The sequence below is a fragment of the Phytophthora infestans genome, genomic scaffold (genome assembly GCF_000142945.1).
Source record: "Phytophthora infestans T30-4 supercont1.29 genomic scaffold, whole genome shotgun sequence".
NCBI lineage: Eukaryota > Oomycota > Peronosporomycetes > Peronosporales > Peronosporaceae > Phytophthora > Phytophthora infestans.
The window spans coordinates 1,662,216-1,680,107 of record NW_003303730.1 but is presented as its reverse complement, the minus strand read 5'-3'; the positions used below and the strand labels follow the sequence as shown (position 1 = coordinate 1,680,107).

Genomic DNA, 17,892 nt, shown 5'->3' with positions numbered 1-17,892 from the left:
TCATAAAACTGTTGTTGGATGTGTGCTCTCCAGATGTTTAAATAACTGCGTCGGATAAGAGCCGAAAGGTCAGCTTCGGGTTTGAGTGAAGCCACGGGCACCCGAATAACACTACTATGTTTCATAATTGGCGCTTATTCGAACGTGACTCGAGCAACCATCACGATGATCTTAAGAATATGAGAGAAAATATTCGGTCGATTCTTTGGTTCGCTACAATTTCAAGAAGGGGGTCTTGTCATTCTGCGTTCTTCACACTTAAAATACTATTTCTTTAGTGGCGATGTTCTATTTGTGCTTATGAAATACTCTTTCTTCGCTGCAAAATTAGCAGCCTGGGCGGATTCATGTGCAATACTTGAATTAGTGCCTGATGGTCACTAAAGATTATCAGTATGATATCGTCTTCGTTCGGGAGAGAAACGAAAATGGAGAGGAAACGCTTCGTTTTAGGCCTCAAAGCCTATCCAAAGATTCTTATCCGAAGCAGAAGCTCAACCTCGACAACAATAGTATCGATAGCATTTTGTAACCATCTCGTGCAAATTTCATTTACCTTTTAAATACGTGAGTACAACTTGAATCTTCACCCAGTATAGCGACAGCGACCGTCAGAATTTAAATTACTGCATCCTCTCTGTGATTCAAGATGAAGGGTCGATACACCGTCAATCCGTTCCCAGAACTCGCTCTAACCGAGGCCGACAGAGCCTCGCTCGAAGATCTCGCCAACGCCTACATCATGTCCAACTTGGAGCTCTGTATGAAATTCATGAGTTCAGGTAGAAGGGTGGACCCAGCGCGCTGGAAGCCTCTGAAGGAGAGAAAAGGACTCAAGATCTACTCCGAGAGGAGAGAAAGCGTGGGAACTGCTACCACAGACGAGTTATCGGGTGCGGGAATACCAACGATTCTCTGCGTTGGTACAAAGGAAGGAAAGCTGGACGACCTCATGTACGGCATCATCAGCGAAGACCTGGAGACCATGCGCATGAAGGCCTCGTATGCCGACAGTTTTAGCGCCGCAGCGGTGCTGGATGGTGTGGTCATGCCTTCTCTCGAAGATCCGTTCCGATCGCTCGTTGTCAAGTGGATGTGCTCGATATTCCCTTCAACTCAACTGGGTTGATCAAGAACCGCGATTACGTTTATCTTGAGGGTATCGGCACCGTCAGAAACGCCGCCGGAGAGCGCTTCGGCTACAGCCTGCTGCACTCGGTTAACTTCCCTCGGACGCACGCACTTCCGAACCGCGTGCGTGGCAACATTTCCTTTATCGCTTATTGGCGTGAGATGGGGAACAACACATTGGAAATGTACGCAACGGGTATCATCGATCCTGTGGACGAGGGAAGTTTGATTCGCAAACTTGTTCTCCCGGTCGTGGCCACCTTGTTCCTAGGAAGTCTCGACTACGTGTACTGTGGACAAATGCGCAAGCTGACTTACATGCTGGAGCGGCGCTACGAGAAATCCAAGACACGCGGAGCCCCCAACAAGCAGAGCACATGCGTCACGTGTGCGACTCCGATCACTGGGCGGAGGCTGGGCGACTTCGATAAATCTAACAGCACGTGCAAACTCTGCTTCGGCTTTGTGTGTCACGCGTGCAAGATCGTCCGTAAGCTGAGCTTTGTGGACCCGGACTTGCAGATGACGCAGCGCAAAGTGACATTTTGCACCAAGTGCGTGAGCGAGGTGACAAGCATGACTGCCATTGACATCGCGCGTGCCAAGCTGCTTGGAATGAAGAATGGAGGCAACTCCAGTGGAGCTACAGGCTACTCTTCTGTCAGTAACTTGTCCGACATATCGTACTGCAGCCAGTAGTTAACAGTATTCCTAGACCGAAGTGTCTATGGTAGGCCTAAGTCACACATAAAGATTATAGCTGAAAGCCTTAAACTGCTTTTCATGTAATACTAAAACTTAAAAAAAAAAAGTCTTTCGCTATATGCATATACTGCTCTCAGTAAAATATTACAGCAGATCTCAAAACCAGATCAAACGAGTTGGCACTGCTAAACCATAATCAATTTTATTAGAGACGAAGTTGCTCAGCTCCAGAGCAGCACTGTTTATCCTTAGTACGTAGTTCATGTACATCGCGTCCTTGGTGTTTGTCACTTAATTGTAGCGCATACAAACTTCAAATGAAGGGTCTTTATAAAATCAATATATTCGAATCAATTACAGTCAGACCTTATTTGAACCTCTATAACTGACTGCTCGCCATGGTCTTTGTCCACGAGAATATGCATCTTTCAGCGCACGGAGCAACGAACTATCACCGCTTCATTCTTCTCTATCTTCTCATTGAAGGCACCATGAGCGATCTGTTTCTTCTCGTGGCTACCGATGGATTTCTTGCCTGGTTTCAGTATATCTCGTTCGGCTATAATTTAATATACTTGAATGTAGTATCTCAACGCAAACGAGACTATAATATAGTCTCATAAACCTCATATTATGAGGTTTATTAAACCAGCCTCTTTAACTGACTAAAACTCTCTCTTCGCTAAACGGCAGTTAATTCCGGAGGTAAAACTCTCTATCTGGACAGGTGACCGTGGAATCCTCCTCACTTTTAGATTCCAGCTGAATTCCGTCAATCTTCCTTTTATAATCCCCGATGACACCACCACACTCAGCTTCGCCGACTCTAGACGAGACACTACAAGTATGCTTAAGGTCCCAGCGCAATCCACAGTTGAAGAATGTCGAGCTGCTCGAGTGTACACATTCAACCTTCAAAATGTCGGTGAGTGACAGCACTGTACGACGCATCTACGACAAACAACCAGCGGACTTCTGCAGCACAAATGCGACTGCTACGCGGCGCCGCCGCGTGGAGTTCCCTGAGTTAGAGTGTCAACTCGTAGATATTTCCACCGCAGTGAGCAGGCAAATATCATCTCAGACGACATGTTATTGCTTAAAGTTGGAGATATAAAAGCCAGTCTTGGTTTCGGTGATGATCAGCTACGATTAAGTAGCGCGTGGCTACATAAGTTCAAAACCCGCAATGGCATCTCTTCGAAGCGTTTGCACGGGGAGGCGGACAGCTCTAGCGGACTAGAAGTGCACTCGGTGCGATAGACACTGCAGGAAGTGACTTGCAACTACAAACCCAGACGACATCTACAACTTAATGAGAATGCGCTTTCTATCGTCTAGATCCCAACCAGACATTGGCAACTATAAACAGAAAAGAAAGGAAACGCGATAAAGCTCGTATCACAATTGCATTATGTTGTATACGCACAAGCTAGACCCGGTTGTGATTGTCGCAGCAGAAACCCCACGTTGATTTATTGGCGCTAAAAGGCAAGGCTGCTCAATACTACAATAGCAAAAAAAGCATGGATGACAGCCCGAATATTTTCCGAGTGGGTACAAAGTTTCAACTTAACGATGGCTGCACAAAATCGCAAGGTCCTGCTGTTGATTGACAATACCTCGAGTCACAAGATTACGCGGTCATATTCAAACATCGCGGTACGCTTTCTTCATCCTAATCTAACGTCGTCTGTTCAGCCATTGAAACAGGGTGAGTTATATGAATCTGTGTAATTACAGTACGGTGAACTAGTTGTTGTAGTACCAAGGCCTAACACTCATATCTTTTCTACTTAGGAATAATTCGATCACTTAAGGCTCGAAATCGGCGTCGATTTGTCTGCTGGTGTTTCAAAGCAATGGAGGGTGGCATCAAAAGAAAGTTGAGCATACTTGAGGTAATCCACTTCCGCATAGATAGCTGGAGTGACGTAGAAGTTGATTGTATACGCAACTTCTAGGTTAAGTCAAGAATCGTGAACACAGAGTTGATTGGGGAGATTCCGCAAACACGATACTACACAGAGGCCGCTGAAAAAGCGATCATCGACGACATTGAGAGCATGCTAACTGGAATTGCCGTTTATGAAGACGTTGACAGCTATTTAGAAATCGATTTAGATGCCCAAGTCCACGAGCCTATAGACGTTGGCTGCAGCTGCGGTTCACTTGGTGAAGACGATAGTGACAATCAAGAAGATGGCCCACCTGTACCTGTATCGACAGCCCTTGCTTATTGCGTGGAGCTTTCAGCATTTCTGTTTCAGTGTGAGGGGGACACTAAAGACCAGCAGAGTATATCTCTGACAAAGCTAGTGCGACCGCATGTGGTGAAGCGTAGGTGACAGCGGACACTCGATATTTACTTTTAGCAAGATGCTTACATGTAGCCATTTCTCTATGTGACCAATCTTTCATTTTTTAAATGAAAGACATTTTTTCGAGCCAATCGGGCGTCATTTATGGAGGTGTGACTGTATTCTAGGTTTACTGCCCCACGCAGGTAAAAGGAACGGTTTTATTCAATCTAGCAGGAAATACCAACAACTGGCTGTGTACGCTAGCTCCTTCTTTTGATTTAAAAGTTATTTAGGTTCATTTTCAAACTCAAATAGCTGAATTATCTGATTTGGTTGTTTTTAATACTCAAATTATTAATAATTCACTAGCGATATTATTGCTTGATAAACAGCCTATCAGTAGCGGAGTGAGTCTTTGTGGCAGTCAAATCGGCTAGTATTACTCGAAGCCTGCAGATTCAAACTGTGTTGCGAGTAATACTTGCTACCCAGTTTTCATACATACCTGTAAATGAAATGGACTGCTTCGATATATAGGCTTTTGTAGCAGAGCCGTCACGTCTCACGCCAATCTACGCAAAACGACGGAACGAGCTATCGCAGCACGCACTTTCCTGTAGCACACTGAGCTACATAATGTGCCCATTTTATGAGCGAAAAGCAAGCGGTGAGCCAGTCGTAGGACGGTTTTCAAATGTGTCCGCTTCGTCGTGCTTTCCGCGATCATGTTGGTGAAATGTGTACACGCTAAAGATTTAGAGCGTAGAGAGTGCTGATTGAAAAGTAGATACTATATACGAGAAGAAACCGCCACGCGACGAAGTATAGAGCCCGAAGTCGGGCGATGGTCGCTACAGCAGGTGAGCTTGCTGGAAAAAAAACTGTTGTGAGCTTTTGAAAGAAAAAAATCTTTCTGACAATAGATAATGACAGCCTTGCTTAATCGGATTACCTTCTTCAACAAAACCAAAATCCAATTCTAGACGTGTAAGGCTTATATGCGATTACATGTGTTGTATTTCAAATAATGCAAACATTCATCTATAACGTTATAAAGGGTTAAAATTAACAGATACACGTTTTAGTGCAAAAACGTACCCGATAGTAGCTTTACTAGTCTTAAGTCATCTTGAGATTTGTAAAATTCAATAGGTGCACTACCAGCTCAATTCTCTAGTACTCTCTCCGTTTCAAATTACTTGACCAAATTATAGTTTGCTGAGCTTGCTGACAAAACTTTGGTCGAGACCACTTACCAAACGCACATTGTAACGGGGTAAGAGATACCGTTACTAGCTTACACTATAGTGTGGAGGAAGCTCGCAATAGTAAAACCAAGTCTTAAGTTTGTGTCAAATTCAACTCTGATTTATTTAGGACCAGGGCGGCTACCCCTGGTCTCATGTGAACCACTCAAACACATGTCTATACCTGATTGGTCAATAAGTGAGTCTGGCTCCTCACTATCAATCAATCAGATGATGCCACCTTGGCACACGCTACCCGTGTGCCACTTTACCTACTTATGTAATAACTAAAGAAATATCTAGCTACTCATGTAATTGGAGTTGGGCCCATTACACACATAAAAATAGTTAGCGCGATTAAGCGCTCCAGACAGTTTTTTTTTTTTTGCAGATGCTTTTAATTCGCACTCTATCTACGTTAGATAATATATCCCCCCGCAGAAAAACAAGAAATCTTGATTGGCTCGTCACTCATCCGATCTTATGGACCAAAAGGATACTGAGGCTATATATAATCCACCAGTCATAACAAAAATTCAAGTAGTTTGAAATACAATGCTATCTGAAGCGGGGGAATTTTAAGGAATGATAATCAAATATTCGTTTAGGGACTCAAAGACCACCGCAATCATCATCAAGGCTAAAAATTGAAGAATATATCCCAAAAGCAGTACCGATGTGACTCAATAGTACAGGAACCAGTACCTGCTTCATACGCAGTACCAACCACATTAAATCAGCTGAGCGCACGTCCACTTATATCTATTCATTGAATATATGTGGACAATAGTGTATAACGGAGTGACAATAAAGACCAAATGTTTTTTACTACACCGACAATTGGCATAGTGCTGTGGCCTAGCAATTAAGAGCCAAAGGCCACGAAGCATACGTACTTACCATTACCATGGGTCGTAGACCGATGAGATAGATAAGAACAAAGTAAATCTAACTCAATTTAACCGCTCAGCATCAGCCATATTGAAGGTGGCATAAGCCTCAATTAAATGGTCGAGTTACAAATAAATAAAGTGTTAGACCTTCGGAGAAATGTTTTGCTGTAAATATAATTATAGATGGCTTAGTTGTCTAAGAGGAAGTTCAGTGACATTCGGCTACCGTGGGCAGACCCTTCGTTTATAAATTGAACGTCTGGTCTATCTTCGAGCCGGTACGCGTTCTGTTCGCTTATCTGGGCTTGTGCGCTGGGTCTACATCAATGTTACTCGATGCTACACTAGATCTCTCATCTGTGTGTAAACACGGGCGATCAAATATCGTGGCTATATGGTCGCCATTAGTTTTATCCAAATCGTGTGCATGTGTCCCGTACCCGGGAAGATGGTGGCCATTTCAGGCGCCATGCGGCAAACAAGGATGAGGTCCTGTGTCCCGCTGTCCCGTCAGGTTGGTACCCGCTGGACTCGGCAACTCGCGTACTCCCTGTCGAGCCCGATAGAGTTGCCCTAGAGAGTGGCCCCGGAGCACGGAGACCCGTTTGACGTGGGACTAAGGCGCCTCGCGCAATCAAGTCCCTTCTCAGAGCTCCCTGTTGTCCTACGAGGGTGGATACTCCACTTTCGAAGATAAGAACATAGAATTACCTGTTTGTAATAATCCTCCTGGTAGTGAATGCTGCGTTGAAGCCATTGCCGTATTACAAACAAGCTGGGCGCAGAATTACTTGACGCATTACAAGTGCAGGCGAAACATGCAGCAAATCTACGTACTTTTACAAATATGCACACAATCGCCGAATTTTCTGTCGACAGTCAAACGAGTAAAATGAGGCGAATTCCAACGTTATAACCCGCTATTTCGAGTTTCCGCCCATTCCAATGGCTCTTGCATACCGTGGACCAGCGGAGGAAACCACTACAGCTAACACGAAGTGGGTTTATCGTTAGCGAAGTCTGCGAACTGTAATAGCAGCGCCTTGGTTCCGCCTACAATTGACTATCCGCGCTGCTGTGCTAATATCTATAGCCCATCACCTCTGTTCGATGTTCGCGCGGTGGCGCATACCACAAGCCATTTCCACGAGGCTCCGGCTCACGCAGTCACCTAGCCCGCTCTGCTGAGGCAAATACGGCATCGTCTTTATATGCTTGATGCCGCTGCGGTTGATGTAGTCCTTGAACTGTCGATGCGTGTGCTCACCGGCGTTATATGAACCCAGACGCTTGATTTTCTTAGTCGTTAGATCTTGAGCTTCGATAGCACACCCGCTTTTGCCTTCATAAAATATACACAAATGCGACGTGGGTAATCGTCGATGAACGCCACCACGTACGTGGCGTCTTGGTTTGCATTCGACCCATTACGCCCGTGTGCACCCAATCCGGCACCCCGAACGCTTGACGAGATTATACAGGTGTCGAGAGGGAAGTAGACAACCCTCATCCTCCTCATGCAGCAGCCTGCGCAGACGCTGTCACCCTTGACTTCATCTGTGACGCGAGGCATCCCTTCTGCCATGATCAAATGCTGCTCGTAGCGCTTCAATGGAATGTGGCTCAGCCATACATGCACTACAGCCCAGAACCATTACGATTTGATCATCGCACTCGCAGACGTCGACGCGAAGTCTGACGCTTGAGCTTACGCCACGTGCTCACGCTCCTCGTCGGCCTTCTTCTTCCGACACTTAAACTCCTTGTGCCCTGGCTTCTTTCGGTGGAAGCACTTGCGACGCTTGTTCTCGAGTTCATTCATCTTCGGTGCAAACACCCTCTCTGGAGACGGTGACGATTCATCTGAGACTTCGACACCAGAGAACGCGTAAGTAAGCGTCACGTTCGGCGAGTTCTGGGGGACAGTCACAAGCATACTGTACTCGTAGGTCTAACTTCCGAGTAGCTGCACGAGCTGTTGAGCCTCGTCCAGTAACTCACTGGTTGCCTCTATCTGGGGTATCAGCTCCTTGAATTTGCTCACATGGACAGCGCACTTCGTACCGGGCAGCTATGCAGCTTCATAGTAGCGATAAGTCGGCTCTAAAGTGTCTTCTGGTTGAAGTGCTCCTCGAGCAAAGACCACGCCTCGGCCGCCATAAGCACCGAGCAGATGTTCTCTTGCTATGTGAGACTCACGTCTCCAGCGATCACACCAAGGGCCTTCAACTCGTTGGTCTTCCACTCAGCCGTGGTGCGATTATTCACTTCGTCAAACGCTGGCTTGATGATCTGCAGGGGCGCGCTTTATTTGTTTGTTGACCTTTCAGTTGAAGTAATTGTCTTTCACGAGCTTGTCGATTTGTTGGCGTACCATAGCCAATTGCGAGCTTGCGGACGAGTCTTGTAGTCGATGTGAATAGATGAAAGGAAATTTGAAAGTGAGATTGAGTGAGTGATAAGCTTAGCTTCATTATAATGCCTACATGCATTCCTACTATTTCTTCTGTAGAGCACTAGAGAATGTATCCAATGCAGCGGGAACGCCTGATGCAACGGGAGCGCATGCATCCAGTGCACGCCACATGTCACGATTATCTTCCCGTTGTCGATCCCATGATAGTCCAAATTGAAGCTTTTGTTCAACCGCGTTCCATGGCCTAGATGATACTTCAATCGGATTGCGCCATTCCTGTCACTTCAACTACAGCACGCATCGGGCACGCGTTTGACGTATGCCGAGCAGTAGGCAGCCACTGAGGTGGGCAACAGATTGCAACCAGAACATAAAAGCGAAAAAGGTCGGCCGCCATATTGCCATCGTCAACTACTTGTAGCTGTGCCGTAACTGTGTCAGTCTATTTTACGCGCGATGCTAGCTTTGCTGAACTATTTAAACGACCCATTCGCCAGATTCGCTCTAGGTCTCTGCCCTTAACGTGAGCCCTACCGTTTTGTGTCTTAGATCTAAACCTGAGACCAGATTTGCAGGTCGTCCATGAATTCAGTAGGCTGCTTGTATCAGCGCTACCGCTGGGCTGCTACAACGGGGTTACACGCAAGTGGCTACACATACCCACTTGGTTATGAAAGAGGTTTTCCACATTGGTGTGAGATACACCAATGGTTACATTGTCAGACTGTGGTCTGCATGCATTTAAAATATTCTTTAGTTGGAAGTCAATATCTTCAACAAATTAGAATATTACGATTATGTTCAGTATTCGATGATAAATACCTTTCACTTAGAATATTAGATCAGGAGAAAACCCAAACAAACAAATAAGTAGTTCTCATTTTACCAGGAATCGGCTTTGCTTTCCTATAGAAGTAAATCTATACTTTCGGACGAGTATAGTTAATCTTGGTGAAACGCAACTTACGCTTTCTCATACAAGTGCGCTTACGTGTAAGCGAATTAGTGGGCTTAAAGTAGGTCCATTACACCTGGTAGCACTTAGTAGTCCGTCCAACGACTGACTAACTAACTAGTTTGTATGCAATACGAACACGGGGCGGAGAACCAATCCATGGACAGTAATCCGTCCATGCATAGCCCAAATGCCTCTGCCACGCCCATCGTGCGTGCAGACTGTCCCCACATAACGGATTCAAAATGGGAAGCTCCAAAAAAACTGTCAACATTCATTGGAGAGGTAGCTGAGCGACAATGCTACGTACGCTGTCGCCGACAGACCAACATGGAGTTGCTCTGGGACTCATCCTGAGCGAGCAGCACGATGCTGCTGCTGTTACGAAAGTATCGTCCGGGACGACAGCGCGCGTGCAGTCGCTGAAACTGCGAGCGATTATGTGGGAAAGAGGGCGATCTATTTCTCCAATGGCTTGTCGACCTCGACAATGCCATAGCAGCTCGTCGTATCACTGACGAATCGTCAAATGTTGCGTTCGCCATGTCATGCCTTGGTGGACGAGCGTGGAGCTAGGCGTTTGACCGCCGGCTCACAGATCATACGTGCTTTAGCAAGTATGCGATATTCAAAGAGAAGCTCAGACAAGCGTTTGAATCCCCTCAGAATGAGTTCCAGTCGAGAGCAGAGTTTCTCGACCTGCAGCAAGGGCATGGAGCACGAGATTGACCTCGTGCCGGGAACGAAGTACTGTGTGACGCGGCAGTGGCCACTGTCGCATGATCAAGTAAAGGCAATCGACGACTTCGTTGAAAGTCGTCGTAACGCGGGTCGCGTGCGGGAATCAAAATCCCCGCATAGCGCACCAACGTTCAGTGTCAAGATGTGTGAGAGGGACGTTTCTCCCACGGCGGTGAGCATTCCATGCGGTATGCTTTGGGAGTGGCTCGTAATGCCGCAGGGACTGAAGAACACCCCTGCAACCTTCAATAGATGTGTTATACATCTATTGCGCTCGGTGCATGACTTCGCGCCGAGCTAGTTCGATCACGTGTTCGTTCACCAACAGCCAGGCTGTGGACGGGAAGACTGACATTGAGGTACACAAAGAGAACCTCCGTCAACTGCCAGGGCTTATGCGTAAAGATAAGATCTATGCGAAGAGGTGTATCTTTGGGGCGAGCGAGATACGCGTCCTTGGGTGTCTCGTCGGGAAAAATGGCGTACGCCCTGACCCCGAAAAGGTCAGAGTGATCCATGAATGGCCTACATCATCCAATTTGAAGGAACTGAGGAAGCTCCTTATACTTGTAATGTACTTGTTCAAGTACGTTGAGAATTACGCGGGCAAGATTCGCCCGCTATCACAGTTCCTGAAAAAGAAAGCGGAGTGCAGTTGGACTGGAGTGTCAGAAGGTCTTCGGTACCGTCAAACAGGGCTTGACTGAGGCGCCGATCTTGGCATTGGCTGACCGCGATCGCCTATTCCACATCGTGTGCGACGCGTCCGATGTTGCGATCGGATGCGCGTTGATACAGCACGATCTCGAGGGCCGTGATGGTGTGGTCTATTACCTGTCGCGTCAGCCGAAGCCAGCTGAGCGTAGCTACCCAGTACACGACAAGGAGCTCCATGCCATGTAATATGCACTCACAAAGCTCCGAGTGTATTTACTTGGGAGTAGACCGCTCGTGGTCTACACCGACCACGCTTCACTGCCGTTCGCAGTGAAGCCTCCGCATATCTCGCAGCGAATGGTGAGATGGTTATCCCTCTTTGCGGAGTACGACTTCCAGGCTGAGTACAAACCTGGAAGGTTGAATGTGGTGGTCGACGCGCTGTCGCGTCGACCTGATTACGTCGCTAAGGCAGCCGACGCCAATCAAATTGGCGTCGAACGAGTAAGTGTTCCGTGGCCGACATACATAAAGAACGCGTATGCGATGGACGAATACGCGAAGCAACTGCCAGACTATGTCTTAGCACCTTCCGACGTGTCACGGCGGAAGTTATCGCCCCATCTGCGAGCTCGTGCACACCAATATCGTGAGCACGAATAACGGCTGCTTTACAGCGCAGTGGACGATGATGCGGATCGCATCGTCGTGCCGAATAACAATGATCAGCATATGCGGATCATATACGAGTATCAGGACGCCCCTACGACAGGGCATTCGGACCGTAAGAAGACATACACACTTCTCACGAGGGACGTATACTGGAACTACCAGTCCAAGTGGGTGCGCAAGTACGTACGTACGTGCTTGCGAAGTGTTCCAACGCGTGAAGCCTGCCGCGTATTCGTAGTGCATTTATATGGACTTTTTTTCGGTCTTCCTCCAGACGAGAAGCCGAGGACTGGCGCTGTGATCTTGGTTGATCGATTCCGCAAGATAGTTCATCTTGCTGCAGTACCGGACTGCACGACAGTTTGTTGACATGGTGTTCCGACACCATGGAATGCCGCTTGCCACTGTGTCGAACCGTGATCCACGCTTTACAGCGCGGTTCTGGCAAGAAGTGTAAACACTTCTTGGAACACAGGTGTCGATGTCGACTGCGGATCATCTGCAGACGGACGGGCAGACCGAGCGCGTGAATCGCATGCTCGGTGACGTACGGAAGAGCTACGCACACCCGTTCCCGCAGTGGGGCGATTGCTTGCCGATGAAAGCGTTTGTCATCAACAGCTCGGTGCATGCCTCGACAGGCCACCCGCCGTTTTACATGAATGCCATGTGGCATCCACGCCTCCCGAGCTTGCTCGGAACGGTGGGTTCCTCCTTTAGTGGGGGAGGAGCTACAGCTGCAGCGAAATAACCGCAGAAGTACACTGATACCGACGTAGTATCAGCGGTGGCGACGCGATGATAAGCGTCTCGTTCCGGGAACAAGGCGAGGACAAGGAGAACCGTGACTGTGCGGGGTACAGGCACCGCGAACAAGAAGACGTCTGTGCCGGGTACGGACACACGCAGACCGGGCCTGCTGCGGAGAAGGAAGCCGTGCTGAACAGGTCATTCAGCACGCAATCACTGGACTTTGCCCAGCGCCGACAAGCCGTAATACGGTTTGTCCAGGACGCAATAGCAGCTTTTGCAGACAGATAGAAGCGGAACGCAGACCATATCGGTAGAGGAACACAAATGAATTTTAAGAGGGTTAATTAGTTATATTAGCTACACAGAGCCTACCACGACATGCAGTCTCTGACTTCGGTGCAAGCAAGCCTCCTTCACGCTTCATCGACCCGTCCACAGTGCTTGGACGGCATGGCAACGCGTATACATTGGACAAACCGTCCAGCATGCGATTTCATCCGACAGTTTATGTCGAGCGGCTGAAGATTGTCACCACGAGCCATCTAGTCTTGATGGCTCGAAAACGACGAAGCGGCGCGAGTCAGCTTCTCGAGCGCGACGACGCGGTCGCGCAGGCGCCTCAGCTCCGTGAAGCGGTATGATCAACCGCAGCGAGCTGCGCCTTCTGCCGGCGCACCTTTCGTTGCAGGGCAGCGAGCTCTGTGCTCTGGGATTGTTCCAGAGCGACGCCACAATCGTGCAGAGCGCGAGAGCCATGGTCAACCCCAGGTTGACCATACGGAGGGTATATTTATGCCACCGCCGCTGCGTGATGCGCACGGCTCGACACGTTGGATTGTCGAGCGGGTCGTGGACTGTGAAGCCCTGAAGACGAACCGAGATCAAGCTCGTCTTCGTATTCGTTGGGGAGGATTTTTTTCCCATCGAGATACATGGGAGCCACGAGACGTCCTGGTGAAGGATGTTTCTAAATTAGTGAGGGTGTACGAGGCCCAGAACCGAGTGCAGTCATAATGCATGCACTAAAACGGCGAGTGGCACCAGCACGGAGTAAATCACGGTGCTCAAATTCAGCACGGAGGTCTCGCAGTGGAGCGGGTACACGCACGGAGGTGTACCCCGAGAATATCGCGTGCAGAAAGGCGCACCCCGAAGCGGCATTGCGAACACGCAGCTTCAGGTGCAGCCGCGCAAGGGATTCCCGCTTCTATAGCGTCAGTATGGAGGCGATCGATGAGATGACGCTTCGAGAAGGTTTCGAAGCCCTGATGAGCCAAGGCAATACGCTCGCTGTAGCCTTTCGCATTGTTGTTGAAGGTCACAGCAAGTCCGCTTCGAGATTGACAAAGTGTCACACACTCTGGCTTTGCTTTTGCGCGAAGTTTTCTTCGACGCATTCTATCGGAGCCCATGGAAGCGTCCGATGTAGTAGTCGCGCCTTGGATTCGTTAACGGATCAAAGTGCATGTCGACGGCCTCAGTGTCATCATTGATGGCGCTGCACACATCGGGTTCGGCGGTGATGTCGAGCCGCACCTGTCAGCGATCTCGGATGCAGTTGGCATCCAGGGAGCGCGTACTACAGGTGCGCTACGCGGAGAAGAAGGCGGCACCGGCACAGTTGGCTGCACCTCATCTTCATTACGCGGACGCTTCGATTCATCGTCACTGCCACGCCGCGACCCAACAGGAGGATCGGGCGCTGGTTCGGTCGACTTAGAGTCAACAGCGGAAGACGAGGTGTCCTCGTCTTCCATGGGGACGTCTTCAATGTCAGACCCATGGTCAATGGGTATGTCTCCATCAGTAGACATAGCTGACGAGCCCTCCATGACGACTGACGGTTTGTCAGTCGTAGCTTGTGCGCGCTTTTGCTTAAACATAGAGTGGTATTGAGTAACAGAAAGATTACCTTCTGTCGCGGGCGTGTTTGGTTGCGCGGGCACTGAAGTGGTGGTGCCTTCAGGAGCAGGCAGACGAAACAGAGTCTGTCGGAGCTGACTCTTGTGCGGGTGGCTTTCTCGGCGAGCTCATTGCAAAATGAACTCGGTTTTTTTAAACGTTTTGACGGGCTCGTCAATGGTTTAAATGATGTGCTAAGACTAGAGAGACTTAGCTTAACGGGGGTGGTGGTGTAACGGGGTTACACGCAAGTCTCTACACATAGCCACTCGGTTACGAAATAGGTTTTCTACATTGGTGTGAGATATGATTACGTTGGCAGACTGTTGGTCTGTGCATTTAGGGCATTCATTGGTTGAAAGTCAATATCTTCAACCCATTAGATTAATATGATTATGTTCACTATTCGGTGATAAATACACTTCGTTTAGAAGGAGGAAAACCCAAACAAACAAATAAACAGTTCTCATTTTACTGGAAATCGGCTTTGCTTTCCTATAGAACTAAATCTATACTTTCGGACGAAACTTTAGTTAATCTAAGTGAAACGCAACTTACGCGTGCTCATACACGTGCGCTAACGTGTAAAGCGAAGTAGTGGGCTTAAAATATGCCCATTACAGCTGCAATCTGCATTAAATGCCGTCCTTGGTGCAGGCCGTATTTCTGGAGATTTGGTAGTGCCGTCAGCTAAAAGCACTAGTTCTAAAGTTACCGCAAGTATTTCTAAGATTTCCAAATGTGTTACCGGAACTAAAATGATATAATATCCTTTTAGTTACATTTCTGGGAGCACACTATCTCCAGAGGAGCCAGTCTAGCGTTTATAAGGACAAAGTGCACTGGGAGCACGACTGTTACGTATCTCCTTCGGTAAATATTGCTGCGGAAGCTGTGCTAAATCGTATTTGTCAATGGAGGTCACGATGTTAGCCAAACCTCTCGACAAGCAGCTTTTTTCTTGCGAAATTGGCTACGTGAGAATTTATTACAGAAGTTCCTCAAATTGCATTATCGCCTCCTCTATTTTCAGGCCACCTCTAGAGTCAGGTGTAATTAGACACAAGCCGAAGCTAGGTCAGAGCTTTCGCTTTCCGAGGAGATTATCCATTCATTCGTACGTGTAGTTGGGAATCCGGGGTGCCGACTTCCCTGTAGCCCATTACTCGGGGATGTAAAAGACGGGAATATTTTTTTCTCGAGGGTGCTTTTTCCGGCACTACAGTACTGTACCATGTTCCTTAAAAAAATATCTCAGTACTGGAACTTATACTGACTTTTCACCGTGTCGTAAAGCTCCATATGTCTTGTTCACCTGCTCAGGAATTGCCCGGGCTCGTGAACGATGATGGCAAATTCTGCATGTGTACGGAAAGCAGGAGGGATCCACACGTTTTCAAATCCATCCGAAGATTTTGCTTAAGAACGCACAGTGCATTCCATTCTGTGAGTTTTGTGCCTATCAAGTTGATAGAAGTACATGTAGTATCAACAGATACATGTACATGTATCGTAGGAAACTGTACTTTCGTAGTTCCACATCCTTCTGGTTTTGCCAAGTCACGTGCGTAATCCGATTGGACGTTGTGCTAACTTCATGGACACGGAACTCACTTTAGATTTCACCTCCTACTGCTCAAAGCATTCCAAGCTTAACCGAACCAAGGAAAGATGAAACTCATCTCCACGATTGCTGCTGCGACGACCGCCTTCGGAGCTCCCAATGCTGACCATACCTCGCGCCAGCTGATTTTCGGAGGAGGAATTATTCCGAGCGGCACGAAGACATACACCGCTGGCATCCGTACCTCTGCCGACGGTGACACCTACTGCGGTGGTTCTTTGATCTCGCCCACGCACGTACTTACCACGTCGATTTGCACAGGCTACAAGGAGCCAAAGTTCGTGTCGGTGGGCACGCACTACCTCAACGGCACGCAGGACGGCGAGCAGATCAAGGTCGTGTCAGCCCAGAACCACACGTCTCTCAACTTCTCCAGCGGTACTTACGACTTCGCGCTGCTGACTCTTGAGAAGCCGAGCAAATTCATTCCTGTCAAACTACCAAAAGCGGACGACTCGGACATTAAGCCCGGTATGTGGTCGAAGGCCATGGGCTGGGGTGTCACTAGCTACCCCAACGGCTCCCTCTCGTACGAGCTACAGGGTGTAAGTCTTGAAGTGTGGGCCAACGATGAGTGCTCGCAAGTATTCAATATCGGTGACACCAGCGTGTGCGCTGGTGGTCTTCCTGGCAAGGACGCTTGTGTGGCTGACACTGGCGGTCCACTGATTAAGGAGAACGGTCTGGGAGATTTGGACGACATCCTTATTGGCCTGGTCAACTGGGGCTATGGTTGCGGTGACGCAGGATCGCCCACCGTCTACTCTCGTGTCTCGACCGCTACCGAGTGGATCAACTCTGTCACGAAGGGCCAATAAACGAGCTGACGTACATGTATGAGCAGCTCCGACCACAACGCAATGGTAGTCTAAGCTGGCTAAGTGCTGGTGAACCCACAATAAGACGCGCTAAGTTACATGTATTCCTGCGCTCTTACCCACTAATTTTTGATAATTAATAACTGAAACTGTTTTGCTGACACTCCTGTTTTCACTCTCAGTCAAGATCGTTGATAACGTGAGGATGGTGACAATACGACACAGTCGTTTGTACTGTACAGCACTACAAAAGTACTTACTGTAGTAAATGGTGTTTTGTCCATACTATGTAGTACTGCTAATAAGTAGTACTACGTAGTATCTCAAAGACTTCCTAGAAAAGTTAGCTGTGAAACGTCACAGTCAATTGAGAAGCAAAGCAAGAAAACTAGAGTTGAACTGGTAGCGCACCTATTGAAATTTACAAAAGCTATTTAGATATATGACGCTTTTGGTAAATTTGACTTCTATCACTGGTGCGACGCTAAGATCGGTTGCCTGCGCTACATGTATCAGTACTTTGTCAATAACAAACATCTTATCTCAGTAGATATCGCCGCTGATCGCCAAGCCGCTCCTGCTTCATCGGTGCTCCCTAGTCGCCGACCTCCGCTTCGCTGCGATAGCTCCGGTATTAAAAAACTTTTTTTGGATTTGTACTCCGCGCCGCGGCCCCGACCTTCTCCGCTCTCTCACTGGGCAAGATGTAACGGTCAGACGAAACAATGCGCTAATGTGCTCCTTTATTTAATATTTTAACACCGAAATACCAGATCCATTTTTCATATTTTAGTTAAACTTTCATACTACAGTACTCCTTTTAAAAAAATAAAGTAGTTTAAAAGTTCAACTAGAATAGCCGTTAAAAAACCTGCTAAATTAAATTTAATCTCGGTGATTTTACCTGCCTGGGTTAGTAAGCCACGAGTCATCGATTCGAAATGATGGTTTTATAAGGCCGTTCATTTCATTCTTGTGTGCATTAAATAATTAAGGAGCACACTGAATTGGGCTGTTCGTACTACGTGACCGTAGCACTAGCAGGATTATCAGTGTGAAACGTAATGGCACCAGT

The 17,892-nt window shown here is 47.9% G+C and overlaps 2 protein-coding genes across 2 annotated transcripts; both read left to right on the top strand.

Annotated features, from left to right (window-relative positions):
* Positions 1-649: 649 nt before the first annotated feature.
* Positions 650-1,830, top strand: PITG_13644 (uncharacterized protein; the record flags this gene model as incomplete). Its single annotated transcript, XM_002899786.1, has 2 exons — positions 650-1,002; positions 1,029-1,830. The coding sequence occupies 2 exons, from the start codon at positions 650-652 to the stop codon at positions 1,828-1,830; spliced, it is 1,155 nt and encodes a 384-aa protein (XP_002899832.1).
* Positions 1,831-16,046: 14,216 nt separating this feature from the next.
* PITG_13641 (glucanase inhibitor protein, putative) lies at positions 16,047-16,817 on the top strand (the record flags this gene model as incomplete). The annotated part of the gene is made up of 2 exons (XM_002899785.1): positions 16,047-16,659; positions 16,747-16,817. The coding sequence occupies 2 exons, from the start codon at positions 16,047-16,049 to the stop codon at positions 16,815-16,817; spliced, it is 684 nt and encodes a 227-aa protein (XP_002899831.1).
* Positions 16,818-17,892: the final 1,075 nt, after the last annotated feature.